We start from the raw sequence: 24,294 nt of genomic DNA on the forward strand, positions 1-24,294 counted from the left end.
TGTGGTCAGAAAAAAAATCATGATTAACTGTGAGTAGAAATCATGTTGAATTTTATATATATATATATATATATATATATATATATATATATATATATATATATATATAAATCGACTGTATGAATTACAGCTATGCTTAATAGTGAAAGTAAGAACATTTCCACACACAGTGTCAGGGGACTTGCGGGATTGGGGCTAAACAGCTGTGTGGTTATAAGAAAACCACTTGGTAGTAAGACAGAAAAAGACTTTTAAGTTGTGTAACTTTGGAAAAATGTGTCATGTGGTCTGATGAGTCCAGATTGACCCTATTTCAGAGCAATGTGTTCGTTGATGAGGCACATCATGGATGTGCAGGTCTGGAGGCAGTGTTGTGATCCTGAAGACCATGGGTTATCTATGGAGTTTTTCTTTCCTAATGGGACAGTCATATTCCAGGATTCAAAGGGTGAAAGAGTGTTTCTGGGAGCATGAGGAATCATTTTCACAAATGAACTAGCCACCAACAATGTGTGCTGTAAGCAAAGGAGGTTGAATGGAATTGTTTTTGCCCAGCAGTAGTGTAGTGTATAATGTGTTTAATATTTAAGTAGCTGGATTATGCACAGAGTGGGTGAGTGCAAGTGAATTTACTGTAATGGGCCCTGGCTGCTGTTTGAGAAGCCCTGCCCATTCGTCTGTTTTCAGTAGAGGGGAGAGGAATGGTTTAGATCGGGACAAGAGGTTTATCTGTTTTCACTAAAATTAAAATTTCTCTCACTGACTGCACAAGTCAAAAAATGTATATTATAATATTACAATGTCTCTCTTCTCTCGTAGTCTGTGCCTCCAGCTCGTTCCCGTCCAGGCCGGTTGGGACAGCGCGAGTACCCGACACTGAAATAAGCCGACAGAGCTGTGGTTGCAAATCAGTGTGTTTTTACATCTCATCAGACTGAATGAATCAGAAGTGGACAAGTACAGGCATCTGGCCTCCCAGTCTTCATCTTCATCATCGTCTTATTTTACCTTGCATAGTGTACACCATAAAGAAAGCTGTGGATTCCTTCATCTGTGTCTTTTCACTTTTCTTCCATCTTCCTTTTTTTCCGCCCTGTATTTAGACTGGATTGCTCCTACGCCAGTAGGTGTGAACATAAAGTGCAATAATTGTGTTTAGCTTTCAGTTAGACCTTTCTAATTAACTGCATTTCAGCATATGTTTGTGCAAGTGTGTGTGCATGTGTGTGTGTGTGTGCGCGAAAACTAGAGTGGGGAGTGCCGTTTGGATGCAGACAGTGCTGGGTGTGTTCATCCTGCCTGTTTTCATCAGTGAGGGTCGTTAGGAGATTTTAGATATTTATTAAGGCTTTCTATCGGAACGAGACACTAGATCATAACTTTTTTTTTTTTAATCACCACAAATCCCAAATCTGTATATCCGAATGAATATTTATGAGCTGTAGTTTGTCCCTGCTTTTCTGATGCAACTGTAGACTTTTCTAGGTTTCTAATAGATTTGTCATTTATATTAATTTCTCCAGATTTCACTGCTTAGATTTATTTTTTGATTTATGATTTTTCCCCCCCTTAATTCTTTCTCATAAACCTAATCTTCACTAGTCTCGTTCCGGTGCCCACTGCGAGGGAGTTTTTTTTTTTTTTTTTTTTTTTGTAATTCCAAAGGTTTTACGACCCCTTTGAAGGAAGCCTGGACTTTTCCATTGTTTCAAATTCACTGTAAAATTACTCAAAAGGAAAAAAGTTATAAAAATAAACATATTTTTGAGCTCTTTAGCATATTGTAATGTGTGGGGATGGTTAATTTAAATTATGTGAAATGTGATCATTTTTCTCAGCATTGCATTAAAATGATCAGAAACCTTTCCTCCAAAAAGCTTATGTTTAAAATATGACTCCACAAATACATGGTTTATGTCATCACACACGTGAGAGAGATTCAGTCACTGTAATAGTGACCCTTCTCCTTCATCTAATGATCTGATCACGTGGCAGGTACCAGCTTCAGATAACGTTTACATCAAATATCAGGACGTGATGACCAAATACTGGAAAAAAGGACCAGGCCTGGTCTCACTGTAGCCTCACGTTTGACATGCTGTGTGTTGTGAGATGATTTTCTGCTCACCATGGTTGTAAAGAGTGCTTATTTGATTCTATTCATTTTATTAAATATTTTTTATTACATTCATTATTTTGTCTACCAAAAGTTTTGTAAGGCTTAAGCTAGAATGTTTACACATGCTTTTTCAGTTAACATGCTGAGCTGCGTTGTGGATAAAATACATGTTCTTTGCATTAAGCGAATCACCTTCCTGCTATCAGGACTGGAGAGGAATTTCCTTTCAGTATATGTGCAACGGGAAAATACAACTGAAACATGGGATTGTCCAATTACGAGGGTGAGTCAAAAATGATCCGCCCTCTGGCTAGAACTTAATTTTTAGAATAGACAAATACATTTTTTTTTTTTTTTTTTTTTTACAAAATCTCCTTGCTTTTTATTACACTTTGTCCATCTGGCACCAAGCTTCCATTTTCCCTCATTAAAATTTTAGGCTGTGCTGCATGCCACGAATGCACTGCTGTCTTCATGTTTACTTCCTTATCAGAAGTAAATCTTTGGTCCCCTGAAAGCAGCCCTACGAGGACAAACAGGTGAAGATCCAATGGAGCGAGAGGGAGGATATTTAAAGTTGTTTCCAGTCTATGATTGCCATGTGAAGTTTTTCTTGGTCGTGATTGAGGATGTTTCTGTTCCACACTCTGCCGTTTACTCTAAGGAGTGGGAATTCATTGAGAATTCTTATCTTTCCAGCAGTAATGATTCTCTTCCAGTAACTTTCACCTTCCTTAGGGTATCGGTCCAAATTTTGTCTGCAGATAAGCAAACGCTTCTGTTTATACTCCTTTGCGTGTTATTACGGCACCAGGTACTGTAAACCCTCAGACCACAAAGGATTAATCACAGCATGCTGCTCTTCTTTCAAGCAAATTACAAATGAGGCCTCCGTCGTTTTCCTCGCACTGTAGTGAACTGATGTCAGGTTCATATAATAGGAGTGCGAATAATTTTTGACTCACCCTTTTACATCTCAAGTTAAGTCAGTTTTCTCCTTTTAAAAGGAATGTAGCTAACCATGTTATACTCTTTACCAATTTATCTCAAAAGTTCATATGCAGGACAAGTGTCATAATATAACAAGATTATGTCGTCATGCCTTTCAAGTTTCTTCATTCTTGGCATTTACTTTCACTGTTTAACAAGACGTAATGTAGTCCTCATGGTGTCTCTTTTCGCACATTAGTTAGTGCTTTCTCCTGCGAACAAAAGAAAAGAGAAAGTAATTTCAATAGTTAATATATTAAAAAAATTATAAATCAATGAGTTCATAAACAAAATGCAATTTATAAAAAGGTTTCATGAACACCTAATACTCATAATGTTGAGGTACATACTGCATAAACCAAACACTAGCTAAACAGCATAGGAGGCATGTTAATGATTATTACTGATCAATTAAATGCTGGTAAGAATTTACCTAAGAATGAATGCGTTATCAGATAATGTTTGTTTGGGGTAATAATGCTTTGTAGCTCACAGACATTACTTTATACACCACACGAGGGTGCAGTTTGTTTGTAAGGAAGGACATATTGACGTCTGCAAATAAAATCATATTTTGCCTGGTCAGGCTGTGCAAAGTTGAGCGAGCAGTGTTGCCAGATTGGGCGTTTTTTGGATTCTAAGCTTTAATCATTTTTAGCTAAAAATTATATTAGACTAGTGTAAGAACCTATGTTAATAGAATGCTTTATTAGTTTAATGTAAGTGTACATTAAGCTGTGGTTTTTAAATCTGAGTGGGCTCTGTACCTATAGAGAAATAACATCATACAGGAGCAGTAAAACTGTATTTCACACTATGACAGTTAAACCACACTGTATGTTACACTACTAGTCATTGTTGTATTTTTTTATATTATTTTGTTTGTTTTACCATTTGGGTTGACCATTAATGATTAATCGATTATTTAAGCAATTTCACATGAGAGGTGTTGCAGAGATAGGCATAAAGTCAGATATTCAGCACAAGAGCAGAAACTCGATTGTGAAATTCTTTTTAAACAACAGTTCTACATATAACACTTATTATCAACAGATTATATTTTTACAGATTATTAAATTCTTATTTAACCACTTATGTTGCTCTGACTGGTAGCGCGAATAACCCATAAAGGTGGCGAACAGTAGAAATATACGAGATTTACTTTATATTTCCACTTGGCAGTATCAGCTAACTTATGAGTTTCCAGGGTTGAATCAGAATTGGCATAAGGGATTTGGGATTCAGCCTTGACTGATTTTAAATGTGGGTTTTGGCAGGCAGTTGCTTTCCCCGCTTTCCAGTACTACGTAGCGTACCAACCTACTTTCACCCTCGCTGGCGACCAACAGTGAGTGAAATTAGCGTTTGTTAAAACACCTGTGACATGGAGTGATACATACATTTAAACATCCCAGTGCCGTTACGCTCTATTATTACCCCTTGTGTAATTTCTCTCGTCCAATCAGATTACTCTGTCGGAACTAACTGTCAAATAAGGTATAACCATACACTTTTTGCAACTGACTTATTGTCCCTTAAATTTTGCCAGTTTTCTGATCTTGCTCTTGCTTGCTACTACTCGTTTTAAACCCTCTGTCAAATAATAAATAAACATTTTGTGTGTGTGTGTGTGTGTGAGAAAGAGAGAGAGAGTGCACACACCCAAGCGCTCTTTGCTCGCTGCACTGCGACTTCCAGCATGGTCCGATCAGACAGAAGCTGATGCAGTGTACCAAGGTCCATTTCTAACAGCATCCCTACACACCATAAATACACATTACATTATTATTAAGACACACATTACAAAACTCTTGTTTACATTGTCCTGTAAAATCAACAAGGACGGTTTGAAGGACAGTTGAATCAAATGAATAGTCATTGATGTTAGTGTGTGCATGCCTTTTCAACAAACAAGTCTACTGTGATCACTGATGCACATTTTCATCAGACATCACCACCCTTAGCAGCCAGACTGAATCTGGCAAGAGTATTGAGGTGCTTCTTAGTGCCACTAAAAGAGAAAACAGTTGTCCAGATACAGAAGTATCCTGTATGCATCTTGGGAGTGTGCAAACATAATTTGTTCATGTGACCAAAAACATGGACAAGTCTGTCTGACCTGAACTACATCCACCACACATTGACCTTTGGCAGACACATGACTACCATGACATCAGTCACAACAGTGGATGGCAGGAGTAGTGTTAACCAACATTCGGCTACTCTGTATTTTTGTCCATGAATACAGGTATATTTAAGGTGTATTTACAGTTGTGTTCAAAATAATAGTGTGTTGAAAAAAGTGAGTAAAGCTCCATATCCATATAATAACTTTTAATTTAAATCACACAAATGAATGTTCTATTCTGAATCACAAAATAAAGAAAAATTTGCTAAATGCATTATTAGTTTAATTTAAGTGAAGAAAAACATATTAGTCTGTCCAAAAAAATAGCAGTCATCATTCATCTTTATAAAGTGATGAATTTACCGTTTAAACACAAGTTTAAAGTTTGAAGTTTAATCTTTCTTGTGCAACTTTAAACTAATATTTAGTTGTATAACCATGGTTTCTGAGAACTGCTTCACATCTGTGACAATTGTATGTACATCACGCCACAATTCCTCTTGGTTTTGCCTCAGAAACAGCATTTTTAATGTTAGGCCACAACTTTTCTGATGCGAGATGCTGCTCGCTTACTGGTGTGTCTGGGGTTGTTGTCTTGTTCAAAAACCCATTTCAAGGGCATTTCCTCTTCGGCATAAGGCAACATGACCTCTTTAAGTATTCTGATGTACTCAAATTGATCCATGATCCCTGAAATGTGTTAAATTGGCCCAACACCATAGTACGAGAAGCATCCCCATATCATGATGCTTGTGCCTCCATGCTTCACTGTCTTCACAGTGTACTGTGGCTTGAATTCAGTGTTTTGGGGTCACCTGACAAACTGTCTGCAGCCTCTAGACCTAAAAAGATCAATCTTGCTTTCATCAGTCCACAAAATATTGCACCATTTCTCTTTAGGCCATTCAATGTGTTCTTTGGCGAACTGTAACCTCTTCAGCACATCTTTTTTTCAACAATGGGACTTTGCGGGGGCTTCTTGCTGATAGCTTGACTTCACATAGCCGTCTTCTAATAGTAACAGTACTCACAGGTAACTTTAGATGTTCTTTGAGTCAATTTTGTTATTCTTCGATCCAATCGAATGGTAGTTTTCCGTTTGTTTCCACGTCTTTCTGGTTTTGGTCTCCATTTTAAAGCTTAAAAATAATTTGGTATTATTTTAGCAGAGCCAGCCTATCTTTTTCTGCACTTCTTTGTATGTTTTTTTTCCATCTCTAATCAACTTTTGAATCAAAGTACGCTGTTCTTCTAAACAATGTCTGGACAACCCATTTTACTCTGGTTTTCAAAGAGAAATGCACAGGACAACCTTTTCTGCATTTATCCTTAAATAAGGGGAACTTGTTTGACACCTGTTTTTCACAGAATAATTTACCTCTTTAATTAAACTCCACACTGCTATTTTTTTTTAAAAAGACTTATATTTGTTTTTCTTCACTTACATTAAACTAATAACCCATTTAGCACATTTTTCTTTATATTGTGATTTAAAATAGAATGTGTAGGGTGTCCAAAGCATTTATGTGATTTAAATTCAAAGTTATTATATGGATATGGAGCTCTACTCACTGAACACCACTGTAGGTATAAAAAAATAAAAAATATTAACTTATATTTACCTGATTATAGGTACTATATACTAGATTTCCAGGAGCTTTGCCACACAGATAAAGAAATAACCTAGCAACTTATAACTTCTGTCCTGCTGTTAATTTTCATATGTCGCATGTTGTGGGAAACTTTGTATGGATGAAGAAGGTAATAAGGATATTAATTTGCAGAAGTTTAATTTATCATCATAACACGATTACCTCAGATTGTGTACAAATACGTGATTCCTCCTAGATTTTGTGGAATTTGCTAGCGAAAGCGTTAGCTCATTCAGTGCTTCTGTTGTAAATGCAAATGACAATACAATGGAATATACTGTGATTTACATTTCGTAAAATGATGTCCTGGTAACATTAACTATTTAGGAGATAACTAACTCCTCTGGGATAAAAAAAAAAGCATAAAATGAAAAGCTAGTGCACTATGTAGAGTGTAGATTCCCCTGTTTTGCATTAGCTAGAAGGTAGTTTGCAGTGAAACACAACACGAACAGTTCAAAGACACATCACAACTGATTTGGAAGCGGTAACTAAGGAGACGGAGTGTTGTTTAGGATTTCAACGCTATCAAATGTGTTTTCCTGCTGAAAGTGCTTCCGTTACTGGTTTTGTATGCAGGTTTTGGCATCCAGTAAGTAATATCCAGAAGCAATTGAGCTTTTTTAAAAGAGTGATGTCCACAATGTTCTAATTCATACAGGCACACTTATGCACTGGACGATAGGACATTGGTGAGTCAGCAAGTCACCGCATGAGTAGTTCATCTGGTCATGCTGGCTTTTCTATTTTTAAACCAGCACCCTTGTGTAGGGCCTACTATACAGTAGATTGCACCATACAAACATGTCAATGCTTTAAAAAAAAAAAAAAAAAAAGAGTTACTTCATAACCCGGATCATCAACTCTTTCGAAGGGGGGATTAACACTGTAGATTTGGGAAAATGCTCTAATGCTAGCAAGGCAGTGTATTCAAATGCAAAATAGGCAGTGTATTCTCATACACAGTGGAATAACAACAAAAAGTGTACACTCTTCATATCATAATGTTTTTGATGCAGCTGTTACTAAAATGACATTCATTGTGAAGTATACCACAGCCTAATAACTTATAGTCTCTGTGATCTATAGTGCCTGAGAAAGAGGCTATGGCCAATTTAATTTTGAGTATAAAAACTGTTACTGCCACAGAGGATATTATATTAGCTTTTAATCTTTTGACATCAAAGTCGCCAGTTCAAAGATTTTATTTGTTTAGTTAGTTTGTTCAGTAAAGATCATTATCTTTGGAGAACCAGACCTTATAGTATAAGAGCTAGCTTCCATGGGCTGCCATGAATTAGTGCAGTCTCCTGCACTTACCCTGCTAAGCAAAAAAAGCAGTAGCTAGTACTACTAGCGCTAGTTTAAAGCCGTAAATATCTACGGTGATGGACAAAATACTAAAAACTGGCAATAAAGACCTATAGCAATCCCTAATATTACATGTGCTATGCATAAAAGTGCACTTCATGTTCTGGGTTGTGTTTCCCCATTCACATCTACTTGTGCCAACTTCAGGGTGGCCATAATAGCTCATTGAGCATGACCGGTCATTACCAGCTTAAAACAACTTTGGAAACAGGATCATTGTGCTCATCTAATAAGGAGGCAAGAAGGATGACTGGCCACTGTATTTTGTATTATTCTCCAAACCTATTGGCTCTTTTATACTAGTTTATTTATCTATTGATTAAAATCAGGTTTGCTGTGTAATCAGCCAGTCAGACACAGCTTCATCTAGATGGTTAATGGTGAGGCTGTGAGTACATCGCTGATCCCAAACCTTGCCTTCTTAGAGGTTCAGACATTAAAAAACAATGGCACAAGCCATGTAGCGTGGTTTTCAGTGGGTACTCACTTAGTCCAACATGGATTATGGTGGAAATCCAAAAGACTCACTCCTAAACAAAGTTGTCCAAATTAATAACTAGGCCGTTTTTTAAGAGAGTACCCACTCTATGAGCCACCTAGCCAGTAAAGACTACAGAACATTTAAATGAGAAAATACAGACGAGAATAATATATATGAGAAAATCTGCATTACCAACTCAAGGCTATCACAGAGCACAGAAAAAATGCACTTACTAAAGTAAAGAAAATTTGGGACGGCTATACCCAGTGTTGGAAGACAGACAATAGTCATAGACTATTTGCAAAGGGCTATCCAATCTGCACAAGTGCATTGCTCTGTACTCTGCACTCACATAAATCTAATGTACAAAGGTAAGAAGAAGAAAGGAAACACAAACATACTGGTATTCAGGTGTTAAAACCATGCCTTAGTGTTCTCGAGTGAGTAAACAGATCAAGCATTACACAAACACCTGCACATACATAAAACTTGCATAGTTTACTATTAAAAACCTACAACATGCTCACCGGTGATATCAGCACAGTGGGCCGGTTCCATGTCTCGCACGAGTGCAAACAGTTTCTCTCCAACTGCTTCTACTTCGTCTTGGTCAGAGCTGTCACCCACACAAGTCTCCCCTTGCTTACAACCAGATCTGTAAGAAAGAAAATCAATCAGAAAAAAGGGGCATGCAAGAGGATTAACTGTACTGGTGCAAAAACTGTAATGACATGTAATGATTTACAAACAAACTTACACATGTTTAGGAGTTTCCTATTAAAAGAGATTCAGCACTTGAAAAAAATGAAGCCAAATGGAACTACTTTGGTTTCATCTATTGATTTTCCTATTATTTTTAAAATAAAAAAAATATTTGAGTTTAGAAATAATCATTGTAAAGTGGCTAACTATACCTTGTAGTGAGCATATAAGGGGTGTTCAAGTCAAACCTGGACTTTTGATTGTGCAGATTAACAGAACACAATTATGAAAGTAAAAACCTTTATTCCTCTATATAATCCCCAATGCACTTATCTCAGTGTATTACTAGTGCTTCGACCCCATCAAGCTGAGGAAAGTTTTCTCAGTGCAGTGAAGCCATGATCCCACAGATAAATGCGCCTCTTCCACAACTTAGTGACAAGTTGATCGCCCTTTGCTGTAGGTTCACATGCACAGGTGCAATGGGCTCTGAGACACCTAGACTGTGATCGATTCACACCAAATCCCGGTTTAACTTTAACGTTAAATTGAAATACTACTAAAGAGAAGTGATGACTTTCTTTCTTTGCCATTTTCTTCTTGCTGGATTGACATAGCAAAGCTATATTGGTAATAGGTAACATTATGTAACTCCATGTAATAAATCTATTACAAATATTAATAAACTATTCTTTATTGCATTTTCTGCTACCCTAATAATTTTCCCTATAGCAACCCATATTACTTAGACAAACATCACAAATGAAAACAGTTATCAACAGTTAATCATCAGTTTGCTTTCTGAAAACTGAATTGTCCAGATGACTAAATTATCTTAACATATGTAATTAATTAATTGACTTGCATAGAACTCGCAGAACTTATCCTATTTAATAACTGTAACAATAATTTTTACAATTATAACTGATTTGATCACTTAGAAACAAATAAACTCTCTCACCCTTGTAAGGTTTTCAAGGCCATGTCGACTTTCTCCTCGAGCAGGACAGGATCCGACAACAGCTGAAGCACCATCTTTTTTTCCTGCTCCAATAACATCCCTGTGTTTATCAACAGAGAATTATTTAGATCGTTGTAATATGATATGGATTATATTTATAAGATTTATGTGCATATATAATGATAACCTGTAATTTTCTGAGTGTGTCCGGTGTTGTAAAGGTTGATGAGTTCATACAGTTGTTCACCCAGGGAGTCGGATGACACAGAGTCAACATCATCAGCTTGTGACTGTGGTTTACTGGAAAGTCAAATGATCACATACACAACTGTCATGAAATTACAAAATACGAGAGCGAGTCAAAAATTACCCGCACCCCGGTTATATTAAAACTTCTGTTTGCCGCACTTTCTTATCAAAGCTTTTTGTTCAAAACTACAGTCTCACCAGTCACTGCTGTGCAGGTGTAAAAGTGTTGCATCAATTTATTTGTAAGTGCGGTGCAAGTAAATATAGGTGCCCCTCTTGTGATTTGCATGAAAGAAGAGCAGCGTGGAGTGATTCGGTACCCATCTCGCAAAAATCACGAAACAACTTATGGAAGAGAATAAACAGAAGCATTTGGATATCTGCAAACAAAATTCTGACCGATACTCTAAGGAAGGTGAAAGTTTCTTAAAGAGAATCATTACCGGTGACGAGACATGGATCCATCACTATACGAGCCTTAATGGCAAATTAAATGACAAAGTATGGAACGGAAACATCCTCATAGCTGACCAATTTTTTTTTTTTTTAAAGTTAACCATCAGCTGAAAAATTTATGTTTACAGTTTTCTGGGATTCTCACGGGCCAGTATTGGAACAATATCTGGAAAAAGGTTAACAGTGCTCATTACAGTGGGATGCTCATAGAAGAGCTGAAGCCAAAACTTTGGATTAATATCCCTTCTATCTGAGGGTGCTGTGATCTTTCATAAGTGTGTCCCCACACTTATGCCCCTGCTGTTGACACTCTGCAAAAACTTGCTTCATCTGACTTTCACCTATTTGGTCCCCTGAAAGCAGCCCTCAGGAGATTCACTTTTGATAAAGAAATAGCAGTGCTTTTAATGAGGCAATACGAAAGCTTGTTAACAGATGGTCATGTGACTCATCCTAGTAAACCATTATATTAACATTATAAACTGATTTGAACAGTAATGATTAGTTCTTATATCACTGTGTTTTTATATTTAAAAGACAGTGGGGACAGTCTTAGCTCTGCTGGGCACATTATACAAGCTAGTCTTGAATATATTGTTCTAAGAAGCAGGAAGCAATGCTTGTACAAATGCTGTTGGTGTTGTTACTTGTTACCAGGTTGTACATCTGTGATCATGTGTGTTACCTGGTATCAGGGTGCAGGGCCTCCAGTGCCCGCTCCAGTGCTTTAGTAAGGAGAGTTTCATCCTGCAGCATCTGACCAATCACAGCCTCTGGAAGCTCCAGCAGCATCCCTGCAGCACAAAAGCTTCCAGAATGCATTATATATATATATATATATATATATATATATATATATATATATACATACTGTATATGCACTGAAATACATAAAGGGCTATTTACAGTTGTTCATTTATTTATATTGCATGTACATTTTCCTCATGCAGTTACATTAGTACCTGTTAGCTTTGGAGCCATATCAGGGTGTTTAGTATGAATGAGGTCGTACAGTTTCTCCCCAAGTGACTCCAGACGCTCTTCATTTTCCATCACGTGTGCTTATTGCGTTAATGTGTGCGCGTACACCTATTTAATCTTTAAAGTCATTAAAAAGCAAGCTACCTGATACCACACGGGTGTGCTAACATTGTAACCAGAAAATGAATTATACAAGAAACCAAAAAATAAACAAATGTCATGACACAGGAACTGGAAGGTAAACGTATCCATAATGCAACTTAAAAGCTTGGAAATGTTTGACCAAGTCACTGTACTCAGCAGTAACAAACTAGACGGATGTACATGATACAAAGTTCATAAATCATTCATTATAAAAAGCGCTTTATTAAAGATATAATGTACTATATATAACGCAAACGAAATCATGTTATATCACCACTAACAGCTAACTTGATAATTACGAATCCACTGTTATTTACAAAAATGTCATGTGGAAGCGCGTCGCTCGAAAATGACGTGTACATGACGCGAAAATCTGACGAAGTCAACCATAAAAGTTTTTTATACGGCATATCCTTCCGCGTAACGCTGAAATAAATAGTTCTTTATTTATTTTATTTTTACAAGCCACAGCATCGTACATGTGTACTGGTACTATTATTAATATTTAATTTTTATATTCATTTTATTACGCTATAATTAAAATATATACAATAATAAATGCTTTAATTTGTATTTACTTTTAGGCGTAAGGATCTATATATCTTTGACCGGAACCGGAACTCCCTCCTTTCTCTCCCTCTTCCCCTGCTGGAAAAGGTAGCGTGGTCGGCTTGTGCCGTCTTTAATATACTTCAAAAACACGTTTATTTTTTGAAGTCGAGTGTTAGTCACACTTTTACTTGTGTCGTAAGGTATAAAGTTTTTTATAGTTAAGAAAGCGAAGTTGTGTCTTGAGTCTTTTAAACGTTTTACATCAAAAATCTCCGTCTTCACTGAGGCCTCCAGTTCGTGAGGTTATGCTAAGCTAAGTTAGGTAGCGAGCCCAGGCTCCCCATGCTAACAGTTTAGGTTTACACATTTCCCTTCATTTTTCAGTTTTAAGCTTAACTGACACCAACTGTTTTTTAAACATTTTCTTTATATATATATATATATATATTTTTTTTTTTTTTCTTATTCCTATATTTTTGCTGTGATATACGTGTAATGGCTGTGAGTGTATATAGTGTTAAATTCCGGTATTGACATGCCGAGTGAGCTGTAACGTTACTCTGGGTTGATGCACGCGCCATTTGGCTGACCATAATACCTGCACCCCTTGTCTAGATTTACCATAAATAACTAACCAGATTTTATCAAAGATTGTGTAATTTAATTTTGAATAAATATAAGAATAAAAATTGAGAATTCGTGACGTGAAATTTAAAATAGGATGTGGTATTGATTAGTCTTTTCTCCGCTGTCATTCAGGAACTGCCATCATGTCGTCTCACCTGCAGTGGATGGTGATCAGGAACAACTCCAGCTTTCTCATTAAGAGGAACAAACAGACCTACAGCACTGTAAGTAGCCACGACTTTTTTTGCCATGAAGGTGATGCAAACTAGGTATCATGGACCTGTAACATTACAATTTGCAGAGCTCAGCAAATATGTATACAATGTACCAGCCAACAAAGCACAAATTAATATGCTGTCATACACTGCCTGGCCAAAAAAAGAAAAACACTAAAACTTAATTTAGTTATCTTAAACTTTTATTACAGCACATGTGGTGGTCAGCTCATGATTGAAAATGATTCCCTGGCACAATTTGATTTGGAATATGTCATCTGTAAAGAAAAACTCAGTTGATGTGATAATCTGGTCATTCAGGTCAACAGACTTGATTTTATTGTTGCGTAATTTTGCTGAGCATATTCCCAACCAACAGAAGCAGCCCTATATCATAACACTGCCTCAAAAGGCTTGTACAGTGGTTGCTGTTTATTTTATTATTTTTTTTAAGTTCGTTGCTTTATGGGCTTTCCTTTTAACCCTTTAGCACAATCCTTTAAGATTTTGATGATTTGTTAAATGGTTATCTAGTTCTAACTTCAGATCTCCCTATTTTTTGTTGCTGGACTTCTGAAATAACTTTACTTTTGGCCATGCATTGAAAACTTCATGCTGCATTCAGGCAGTATAACACATTTCATATTTTGTCTGTTTCAGGAGCCAAACAACCTGAAGGCCAGAAATGCATTCCGCTTCAACGGCCTCATTCACCGCAAGACCGTCGGTGTAGAGCAGGCAGCTGATGGCAAGGGTGTTGTGGTTGTCCTGAAGAAACGTGCAGGTAAATCCAACATTTTATCCTGTAATGGTAAATTTGGTCTTGATGGTGTAGAAGGTGGGTGTAATTAAAGTGTGTATGTATATAATTAAAAAAAGTAAGAGAATTCCTAAGTACATTACATTTAAAATGTTTTAATGATTTGTTTATGGCACTTTACATATAAAGTAGAAAAATATTAAATGTTGACAGAATGTCTGTTAGAGGAGCAAAACACAAATGTATGCTTCTGAAACACTTGGATCACAGTAAAAATATTTTTTTTGTATTGAGTTAAAGTTTACAAACAAGTGAGTTTTTACTTGATCACATGTGTAACACTGCAAACATAAAAGCAGCCTGCATACATAATTCAGATCTGCATATTTTAATGTAATATGGTCACAAATAGAACAAGTTTGTGGTTTTATTACATATGTGGGCTGTTACTGTTATCGGGTTTTATGACCTGTTCCCCCTCATAACCTTCTGATCAGTTGACTCTTTCCCCACTGTGCTACCACTTCTCTCTAGTGGCAGCCTAGTGTTAGGAATTAAAAAAAATATTTTTGAAAATGTTTATATTGGGTAGGACTGTTGATTTTTGCAATTGGAGTAATGTTTTAAAACATTGCTATGCTCAGGTCACCGCAAACCGGCGAAAGCATACGAGAAGGTCACAATCAACAAGAACTCTCGCACCACTCTGAACCGCCTGAGGAACATTATCCGCAAAAACAATTACAGGAGGGATCTCTGCATGGTAAGGACACATTCGTGGTTTTAAACTTGTATAGAATGGGTGTGTGGGGGAACCTGAGAGCACTTTATAAAATGTCAGTTTAATCTTGTAAAGTTCTAAACAACTTTACTGTTTACTGAACTAAGAGGTTTTCCTTTTCCATGGCTCTCAACATTTATTTAGAGTTCAGAGTTGTACAGTCATTACATGTAAAAGTAAGAATTTTTTCTTTTAAGGATTTGAGGATTCTGGTTTAAAAATATTGGAAGATGACACCCTGCATACGTCTACATTTAATAGCCAGTAAACTAAACTAATAGGGGGGGGGGAAGTGTACTGACCAAAAATGTTTTACACGGATCACTTTATCAATCTCTCCACATCAGTGTCCATCACCTGATCTAAACATCTCTTGTCTTATTAAAGCACAAGCCTCATTGGCATTTCTCAACCCCTTTCTATTCACACTTGCTCTGCTGAGGAAATGATCGCTGAATAATTTAAGGCCATTTTATTCATTTAAACTTCGTTATTAATGTACTTAGTCCTTACTTTTTGCCTTCATTTTGTTTGAGGATGTGATAGCATCCTTTCAATTGGAGACTTGTGTGAGAATCTCATTTATAAAGGTCTGAAACATCTTAAAGCAGACTCCTGCTGTATTTGTTGAACTGCCAGGCAAACAACACAAAGTTAGGATGTAGATTAACAAACACTTTTCTTTAAGATGTTCAATATAAACTCGTATTGAACGTCTTAAAGAAAAATGTTTAACAAACCTCTGACAGAGTTTGTCCAGACAACCTCACAATTTACTTTTTTATGATCTCAATGTTTTTAAGCTGATTTAAGTGAGCCCTTGCTTTAGATTGGACTAATTTAATATTTTATTCTGTCCCTCTCTCAGGCTGCTCTGAGGCGTGCCAGTGCCATCCTGAGAAGTCAGAAGCCTGTTGTGGTGAAGAAGAAGCGCTCCAGAGCTGCTAAGAGTGCATAAACATTGCACACACCCACAAATGCTTAATAAAAAATTTTTGGTCAAATACTCCACTCTGGTTTTTGTGGTTACATGTAGAACATGGTACTTTTTTTTTTTCTTTTGAATTTTATTTATATTATATCTTAATCGAACCATATTAGGACCAAACGGGCCTGCTCTACTGTACGTTAATTGTGGGTTAATGGCTGCTGTAGTAAATATGATGATTTTATCGTTGCCTTGTGTTAACACTGGCGAATAATTTTAGGTTGAATGGAAATTTCTACACCACATAGTAAACCCTCATAATTCAGTAAATACCACCTTATATTCCGCTTATAAATTTGTTGAATGAGTTGCTTTTGCCACAGTTTTAAGGAAACCCATGCACAGACTTGCATTATATAAGGCAATATTTATTTTTAATGTGCTGAGGGTATCTTGTCCCAGTGGTCTGTCCACTTCCAGGTTAAACCATAGTTGTTGGTTTGACATGCATGCAAGAAGACTTGTGGAACAAAGACTGCCAACAGTTTCATCCAGTTGCATGTTTTGACCACACTGATCCTAGCCTATGATGGTGATTATCTCTTTCCAGAAGCTGAACTGATCAATAGTTATCATCTCGATCATCAAAATATTAATCATGCTTGCGCTGCTCTCCAGTGAGGGACTTTTTGTTATAAATACTCAGAACCACTGTTCTAGCTTTAGACTGCTTTAAAGGTAGGGAGTTGGGTAGACTGATCAGTGTGATGATCAGAACCACTGTCAGTGGGTATCACCCTCTATTTGGATTATTACCAGTTATGGGTACTGGGTGGGCCTTTCCTGTTGAGTGAACATGGAACAATGAAACCTAGGGTAAACATGCACGTGTGAGCCCAGTGGTAAGGATGAAAAAGTGATATCCACTAAAGAGCAGGTCAAGGCCAAAAAATTATTTGGCAGGTAAGACATCAAATACTAAAATGATTTGCAGTTACAAACTAGGGGTAGTACAGTAGGTAGCTCCAGGGCCCTTAGGTTGATTGAATTTACATGTTCATTTCGGTTTTCTTTGGGTTCTCCAGTTTCCTCCATCTGTCTAAAATATGCAGCTAAGCAGACTATGGCAAAGCATTTGCTTTGAATAAGTGTGTAAGGATGGTGCCACCCCATTGGGGGTCAATTCCTGCAGTGTTAACAATTTTTGCAATCCAGCGTGTCCTTGACCATGACGAAGAAGGTGCCTGAATTTCCTGCCAAAAATTCTGGGGTTGGAACCAACAAAATGGATGCTTAAAATTGACCTGTATCCCACTGTCTTTCCATTCACACATGCCTCAGTCAGATAGCCTGATTAATCTCTGTGTGAGAGTGCTCAATAGTCACGTTTTTGATCAAACCCTCTATCAGATCAATAATGTGTCACTGTGATGCAATCAGCATTTTATTCGGAGCTGTGAGCTCTGTACAATTGGAACTGAAGCCAGACATTCAGTCCTGCATGGAGACCATGTATCTACTGCGAGCCCTGTGTTTGTGTGTGTTGGTGTTCATGGGTGTAAATTGCCATGCATTTGAGCTGCAGGATACGATCCATGCTCTAATAGAGGAGAATATCCGTCTACATGACCAGCTGGAGAACCTCACAGCCACTCTGAGAGAACTGCGGCAGCTTCTGCTTCATCACAATAATGGTATCTATCTATCTATCTATCTATCTATCTAAGTTTTTATGGAATAAAACATTAGGAATGGTTAAAGTTATTGCCAAAATCATGGCTATTGTAATTTTCAGGAACTCATTTCGATTTCCTTTCAACTTTTAAAAACAAGAAATCGTCATATGTCAGAGAAAGTATCCAGCTTTAAAAGTAGCATGAGTGGGACCTCCACCAAAATCTGGTTGGAAATTAATTATCAAATCAGATCGAAAGAAAATGCTCAGACTGGTCTGACCTGCCAGCATGGGTGAAAGTGACATCAGCTTAAACAGCACTTTTTGTCTCATTAGTAAGTCAGTCTGAATTGTCTCTGAATCGCCCGTTTTGTGTTTCAATCTTTCATTACTGTTGGTTAACGTGAGTGACTGACATGGTCATGACTACATGGATTTGGTTATAGCTACTGAGAGCTACAAAGCTAACCGGTGTCTAACACAATTGCTCTAAAACTCCTGAAAAAAGGCACTACTTGACAAGTAGAACAAGGGATTCTACACTTTACAGAGCGCACTAGCTTTCCATCTTACTCTATTGGCATAAAACACCGGTTATCTAGCTGAGGCTATTCTGAAGTAGAATAAGTGCAAAAGTGGCTTATTCTCCATGTACCAATTAGGAAAAAACAATGTCTTTATCTCTGGCAAGTCTTTAATATCTAATATATTCACTCTTTACAACCATGGTGAGCAAAAAGCATCTCAGCACGCACAATACATCAAACCTTGGGGTGGATGAGCTGGGACAGCACAAGACCACATCAGGTTTCATTCCTGCCAGCAAAGAACAGGACTCTAAGCCTATTATAGACAGACTTTCCAGGTTAGACCAGTCTGGACTCTCAAAAAATGTTTACATCTGCAGCCACTCAGCTCACAGAATTTTTATTATTAAAAAAAAAAGAAATTTGCACTAAAAGAAAAAAAATCCCAGTTACTCAAAACAGCCCATCTGGCACCAGCATCCATGGCAGAGTTGACTACACTTGTCTCCCCAGTGTGATGTTTGCTGTGAAGCTCTTGACTTTTTAGATTTTGATGCACTGTACCTCTATCATGTGCTTGGCTGATAAGATAACTGCATGAAAAAGGGGACATTGAATCTTTTGTATTATAAAATCTAATCACAAAGCAAATATTCCAGGTATTTTTTATATTGCTACTATAAAAAAGTTATGCTTATGAGGGCAGATGCATGCACTGAAAGATGATCTGTCAATTCTGGTGTTTTAGGTCACAATCATGAACATGATGCTGATTTGCAGCGCCATTGGCAAGAATGGTCACAGAACAGTAAGTGTGTTTCTGCCACAACAATAAAACTGGATTTCAAACTCTTGCTATATTTGTATTTTCTTCATTTCTCTCTCTCTCTCTCTCTCTCTCTCTATATATATATATATATATATATATATATTATCATTATTTATTTTTTTAAATACTTTTTTAAATAAACGCGTGAAAAACTGATGTTATTGCAGGTTAAAAATTAGAATTTTTAATTATTCAAACTTCATGATCAGACATAACAGAAGACATATGTTGGGAAATCTTAATATATATATATATATATATATATATATATATTGTGTTAGTTCTATTTTTTAAACTGGTCTTTACTGACTAGTTTTGAAATCAATAATCACGAATATGGTCATGTTGGTTACATTCGAGGGGTGTTCAAGTCAAATCTGGACATTTGACTGTACAGAATAAAAGAACATACACAGTACATGTAGTTACAAGGGTAAAATGCTACACTAATGCACTTATATCCAGCATTTCACTAGAGCTTGGCTAATATTTCAAAACCACTGGCCTCCCAGAAACATGTGGAAACGCCCTGGATACATCACAAATGTATGGCCTTCCATAAAACATTTGCACCATTCAAATAGTTTACTAGGAGTCTCATCACCGTACTATGCTGTTTTCTGTTTTATGCCTTTATTCACGAGAAATTTCATCACAAGGTCCAGTTAGACTTGAACACTCCTTGTATACAGGGTGAAAATTACCAAGGAAATATTTAATGGCTATCGAACTTGTAGTACCACTGGAGCACCACCCCATGGTGCACCACCCCATTTTTCTCTTACTGTGCATGTGTGGTTAGACCAGCATTTTCCATATTGTTGGCTAAGACAACGCCGACCGTACGAATGGCCTCCAAGTAGTCCAGATGTCACTCCATGTGATTTTTTTTCCCTGACGGGCTATGCAAGGGAGGAGGTGTACAGGACAAAGTCTCACACACAGAAGCACTTAAAAGCAGGGATTCAGGAGGTTCTCAACCACTTCCTGCTGAAGACTGTGCATTCTGCCCCCGGCTGTTTGAGGAGACTATGTTGAAATTTAAAGATCTGCTTTAATTGTCCTGTGTAATAAAGTACATGTGCATTTTGTTTAAATAAATTTGTATTAGCAGTATGGACTTTATTACCAATTTTTAATGCGTAGTTATTTTTAACCCAACCTGTACAACTAAATAGTTGATGCCTTGAGTATAAACTTGCCATTTTATGTTTAAAACAGTCACCATGTTGCTGTCACGACTGAACCAGAAAAACCTAACACACCCACACACATTTATCAATATTAAAGGCACAAAGATTTTCCAACACTCACAGGATGGAGGGACCAATCGATCAACCTTCCCCTGTCTAAATCCATTAGCGGTCATACAGATTTAAGCTTTTTTCCTTTAATGGACTTTCCCATTGGTCTACCAGCTCTGCCAAATTTTCTTCATTTTGGATTGTTTATAGAAAAGTTTATACTGGCAGTTACAATTACAATGTTGCCTTTTATTAATGTGTTTCTGTTAACTGCATGCATTTGTTTCCATTTGTTATTTTTCCAAATGAATGTTGTTTGAACTTTTCATGTATCCAGCGTGGCAGGTTAAACGATTCATGTTCAGTGATTTTTCCCCTGCATCATTGACCACAGGATTTTTACAAATAGGGAGTGCATGGAAACAGTGAAAGCTGATGCTAACATTCACTTTTATTTAATGTTAGTCTATTAACGGTGTCAGTGCGGAAACTGGAACTTAATACTGTATATATATATATATATATATATATATATATATATAGTATTGCATCTGTTGTTTTCTAGCATTTCAACCTATATATTTGAAACATAATTACAGAATATATAAATTGGGAATTAAAATCATGCTTAAAACATTCTCACATACATTTGTAGAGTTTGTAGTGGTTAGCACTGTGGCCTCGCACCTCTAGGATCGAGGGTTGGATTTCCATCTCGGATCTGTGTGCGTGGAGTTTGCATGTCCCCTGCTCCCCGTGCTTGGTGGGTTTTCCTCACACTGTTTGGTGTTCCCAAATTGCTCCAATTGTAATGTGTATGTCCTGCAATTGATTGGCACCTTGTCCAGGGTATACCCTGCCCTATGTCATAATTCTCCCGGGAGGCTCCAAGCCCCTGCGGCCCTGTACAGGATAAGTGGTATAGACAATGAATGAACAAATTAATGAATAAATAAACTTTTCCTGGAGACCTAATAGTTCATACTTTTCTGTTTATAGGCTTGTGTGTGTGTGTGTGTTTGCGTGATATCTTGCAGGCATCAGTCCAGGGACTCGTGTGTTGCTGGAACAGGCACTGTGTGGACATGAGCTTCATGGATTCACTACTTCAACCGCTGACCACATCTCTACCTTCCTCACATACACCTTTATTTTTCTAACACATGTACTGTTATGAGCAAAGAACACACACACACACACACACACACACACACACACACACACACACACACACACACACACACACACACACAACTGCCTATATACATATATATTTAAATTTCATATACGCAAAATATTTGGACACAGGTGAAGTTATTGTATTAGCTGTCTTTTGCAATTAAACTGCAATTAAATTATAAATATGAGCTCAGAGTGCAGACATTAAACTTTAATTTAAGGATATTTACATTCAAATTTCATGAACAGTGCTAGAATTAAAATATTTCTCATATGATCACCACCACAAACTCCCTTGAAGGGGCCAAATGCAATTTGACAAATGGCTGATCAGTTGTTCCATGGCCAGGTGTGTGTGTGTGGTATTTAACTTTGGAATCTCTTCTTGGTAACTCTTGATGAATTCAAACCCATTAGAGAGACAGCAAAAACATGTGCATTAGGCGTGGCTAAATTAAAAGAAAGACAAATCTTAGTGAACTCCCTAAAGTCCAGAAGAACACAGTAAACCTCTGTGGTGGATGAAAATACCTTTTCACAGATTAACTAGCCTAAGAGCACCCTCCAGGGTGTAAGAAGATTCTAGTGTTCTAGTAAATACACAATATTTACCACATGATGTAACAAACTGATGTTCTTGTTAGTCTTTCGGCTGCTCCTGGCAGGGGGTCGCCACAGCGGACCATACGGTCCACACGTACAAGCTTGGTACAGGTTTTTATAACCGGATGCCCTTTCAGAAGCAACCCTCCCATTTTATTAGTGGCTGGGAATCAAACCTGGGCCTTTTTCATGGCAGGCGAAACACCTATCATAACATCAGAGTTTAACAAAAAACATAGAAGTGCTGGAACAAAATCATAAGAACAAGTAAAACAAACTTTGTTGAAGTTATAATAAATTAAATACAGTGAATTTTTACAAGGTAAACAAGAGGGTACCAAAAGGTACCACTGGACACCATACATTCCCACCACGTTAAATGAGGGGGTGCTTTTGATCAAGTGCAGTTATTTCTCTTACTTCTTACCATCATTTGGGTTCAAGTTGGCAGGGGTAACTCAGTGGTTGAGGTGCTGGATTACTGATCCAGGTTTCAGGTTCAAACCCCAGGCACAATATATATATATATATATATATATATATATATATATATATATATAATTCAAAAAGTAAAATGCATATATTCTAGATTCATTACATATAAAGTTTTATATTTTAAGCTTTTTTGTTTTTAATTTTTAATAATTAGGTTAACAGCTCATGAAAACTAAATTTATTTAAACTAAATGTATTCCCATACATTTTTAGTATGAGTAAATTACTATTCATATATACTGTGTATCTCTCAGTCTAGTTCAGTCCATGCATGGGGGAAGACTTCTGGGCCTGTATTCATAAAGCTCCTTAGAATTCTCTCAGAGAGCTCCTATCTTAGCTTTAAAAAATTCATAATCCTAGACTAAAAGTGATTTAGGTACCTTCTCAGAGCAACTCTGAGGAAGGAAAGTACAAAAACCTTTATCTTAGTGAGGGGGTGTGATTGACCCCGTTGCTATGTATGATGCAGCAATTCAAGGACTGTGATTGGTTAATAAAAAATAACCTCTGACCTCTGTAAAGGTCTTGAAATGCACTTTTTGGGGAAAATAGAATATAAGAAATTGTATAATTATGACTACAGGCTACTTTATGCAATGTTTTGTTATAGGCTAAATATCTTAAAGTAAATCAAAACAGCCAAATGATGAAAATGTGTCTTCTTTTGAAGCAACGAATTTCCAGGCAGTAGTTACTATATTTAAGTTCTTACATTCATTTACCATATTAATTATATTACTTGTAATAAATTTTAGAGTGATGGGAGCAAAATGGCTCAGCTTTTTCCAATTTACACGATTGCAGGACAGTCTATTTAAGTTGCCCTTTTGGATGGTATGTAGCCAACAATCCAAGAAGGTAACTTTTTTTTTTTTTTTTACCTTGGGAGCTGCTTTTAGGGCTACGATGTTTTGTGAATAATTTTTATCTTTGCTAAGATTTAGTCCTAAAGTTCAATTAAAGAGGTAAATTATTCTGTGAAAAACAGGTGTCAAAAAAATCCTCTTATTTAAGGATAAAGGCAAAAAAGGTTGTCCTGTGCATTTCTCTCTGAAAATCAGAGTAAGACAGGTCGTTTCAGACATTGTTCAGAAGAACAGCGTACTTTGATTCAAAAGTTGTTTAGATATGGAAAAAAACATACTGTACAAAGAAGTGCAGAAAATGATAGACTGCTCTGCTAAAATTATATTAAATGCTTTAAAATGGAGATCAAAACCAGAAAGATGTGGAAGAAAACGCAAAACTACCATTTGAATGGATCGAACAATAACAAAATTGGCAAAGACTCAGCCAATGATCAGGTCCAGCATGATCAAAGAACATCTAAAGTTACCTGCACTGGTACTATTAGAAGATGGCGATGTGAAGCCAAGCTATCAGCAAGAACTCCCATTGTTGAAGATGGACATGACATGTGCTAAAGAGGTTACAGTTTGCCAAAGAACACATTTACTGGCCTAAAGAGAAATGGTGCAATATTTTGTGAACCACTTAATTCAAGCCACAGTACGCTGTGAAGACAGTGAAGCATGGAGGCACAAGCATCATGATATGGGGATGCTTCTCGTACTATGGCCTATTTATCACATTTCAGGAATCATGGATCAATTTAAGCACATCAGAATACTTAAAGAGGTCA

General features: G+C 36.9%; 3 protein-coding genes across 6 annotated transcripts in view; 2 read left to right on the plus strand and 1 right to left on the minus strand.

Annotated features, from left to right (window-relative positions):
• The window catches only part of sec16a (SEC16 homolog A, endoplasmic reticulum export factor), a 28,514-nt gene extending 26,738 nt beyond the window's left edge, over nucleotides 1–1,776 (plus strand). For all 4 annotated transcript variants that reach the window (XM_053479226.1, XM_053479225.1, XM_053479227.1 and 1 more), the window contains one exon: nucleotides 820–1,776. In XM_053479226.1, the coding sequence (XP_053335201.1) occupies nucleotides 820–885 (66 nt within the window). In that variant the 3' untranslated portion in view covers nucleotides 886–1,776. The remainder of the gene's footprint in view (nucleotides 1–819) is intronic.
• Nucleotides 1,777–2,287: 511 nt separating this feature from the next.
• On the minus strand, nucleotides 2,288–12,574 carry LOC128508033 (uncharacterized). Its single transcript, XM_053479229.1, has 7 exons — nucleotides 12,072–12,574; nucleotides 11,795–11,903; nucleotides 10,592–10,704; nucleotides 10,405–10,504; nucleotides 9,269–9,396; nucleotides 4,772–4,866; nucleotides 2,288–3,321 (listed from the first exon to the last, which is right to left on the minus strand). The coding sequence occupies exons 1-7, from the start codon at nucleotides 12,160–12,162 to the stop codon at nucleotides 3,283–3,285; spliced, it is 675 nt and encodes a 224-aa protein (XP_053335204.1). The 5' UTR covers nucleotides 12,163–12,574; the 3' UTR covers nucleotides 2,288–3,282.
• Nucleotides 12,575–12,831: 257 nt separating this feature from the next.
• Nucleotides 12,832–16,175, plus strand: rpl28 (ribosomal protein L28). The gene is made up of 5 exons (XM_053479230.1): nucleotides 12,832–12,891; nucleotides 13,546–13,637; nucleotides 14,289–14,412; nucleotides 15,033–15,151; nucleotides 16,038–16,175. The coding sequence occupies exons 2-5, from the start codon at nucleotides 13,557–13,559 to the stop codon at nucleotides 16,125–16,127; spliced, it is 414 nt and encodes a 137-aa protein (XP_053335205.1). The 5' UTR covers nucleotides 12,832–12,891; nucleotides 13,546–13,556; the 3' UTR covers nucleotides 16,128–16,175.
• Nucleotides 16,176–24,294: the final 8,119 nt, after the last annotated feature.

Source organism: Clarias gariepinus, chromosome 19, assembly GCF_024256425.1.
Source record: "Clarias gariepinus isolate MV-2021 ecotype Netherlands chromosome 19, CGAR_prim_01v2, whole genome shotgun sequence".
Taxonomy (NCBI): domain Eukaryota; kingdom Metazoa; phylum Chordata; class Actinopteri; order Siluriformes; family Clariidae; genus Clarias; species Clarias gariepinus.

Coding starts and splice junctions, on each gene's coding strand:
- LOC128508033 (XM_053479229.1), bottom strand. CDS start 12,162: ATGGAAAATGAAGAGCGTCTGGAGTCACTTGGGGAGAAACTGTACGAC. Junction 10,505..10,591: donor ACACACTCAGAAAATTACAG/GTTATCATTATA, acceptor TGATAAACACAG/GGATGTTATTGGAGCAGGAA. Junction 3,322..4,771: donor AGCGAGCAAAGAGCGCTTGG/GTGTGTGCACTC, acceptor TTTTGTTCGCAG/GAGAAAGCACTAACTAATGT.
- rpl28 (XM_053479230.1), top strand. CDS start 13,557: ATGTCGTCTCACCTGCAGTGGATGGTGATCAGGAACAACTCCAGCTTT. Junction 14,413..15,032: donor TGTCCTGAAGAAACGTGCAG/GTAAATCCAACA, acceptor TGCTATGCTCAG/GTCACCGCAAACCGGCGAAA. Junction 15,152..16,037: donor ACAGGAGGGATCTCTGCATG/GTAAGGACACAT, acceptor TCCCTCTCTCAG/GCTGCTCTGAGGCGTGCCAG.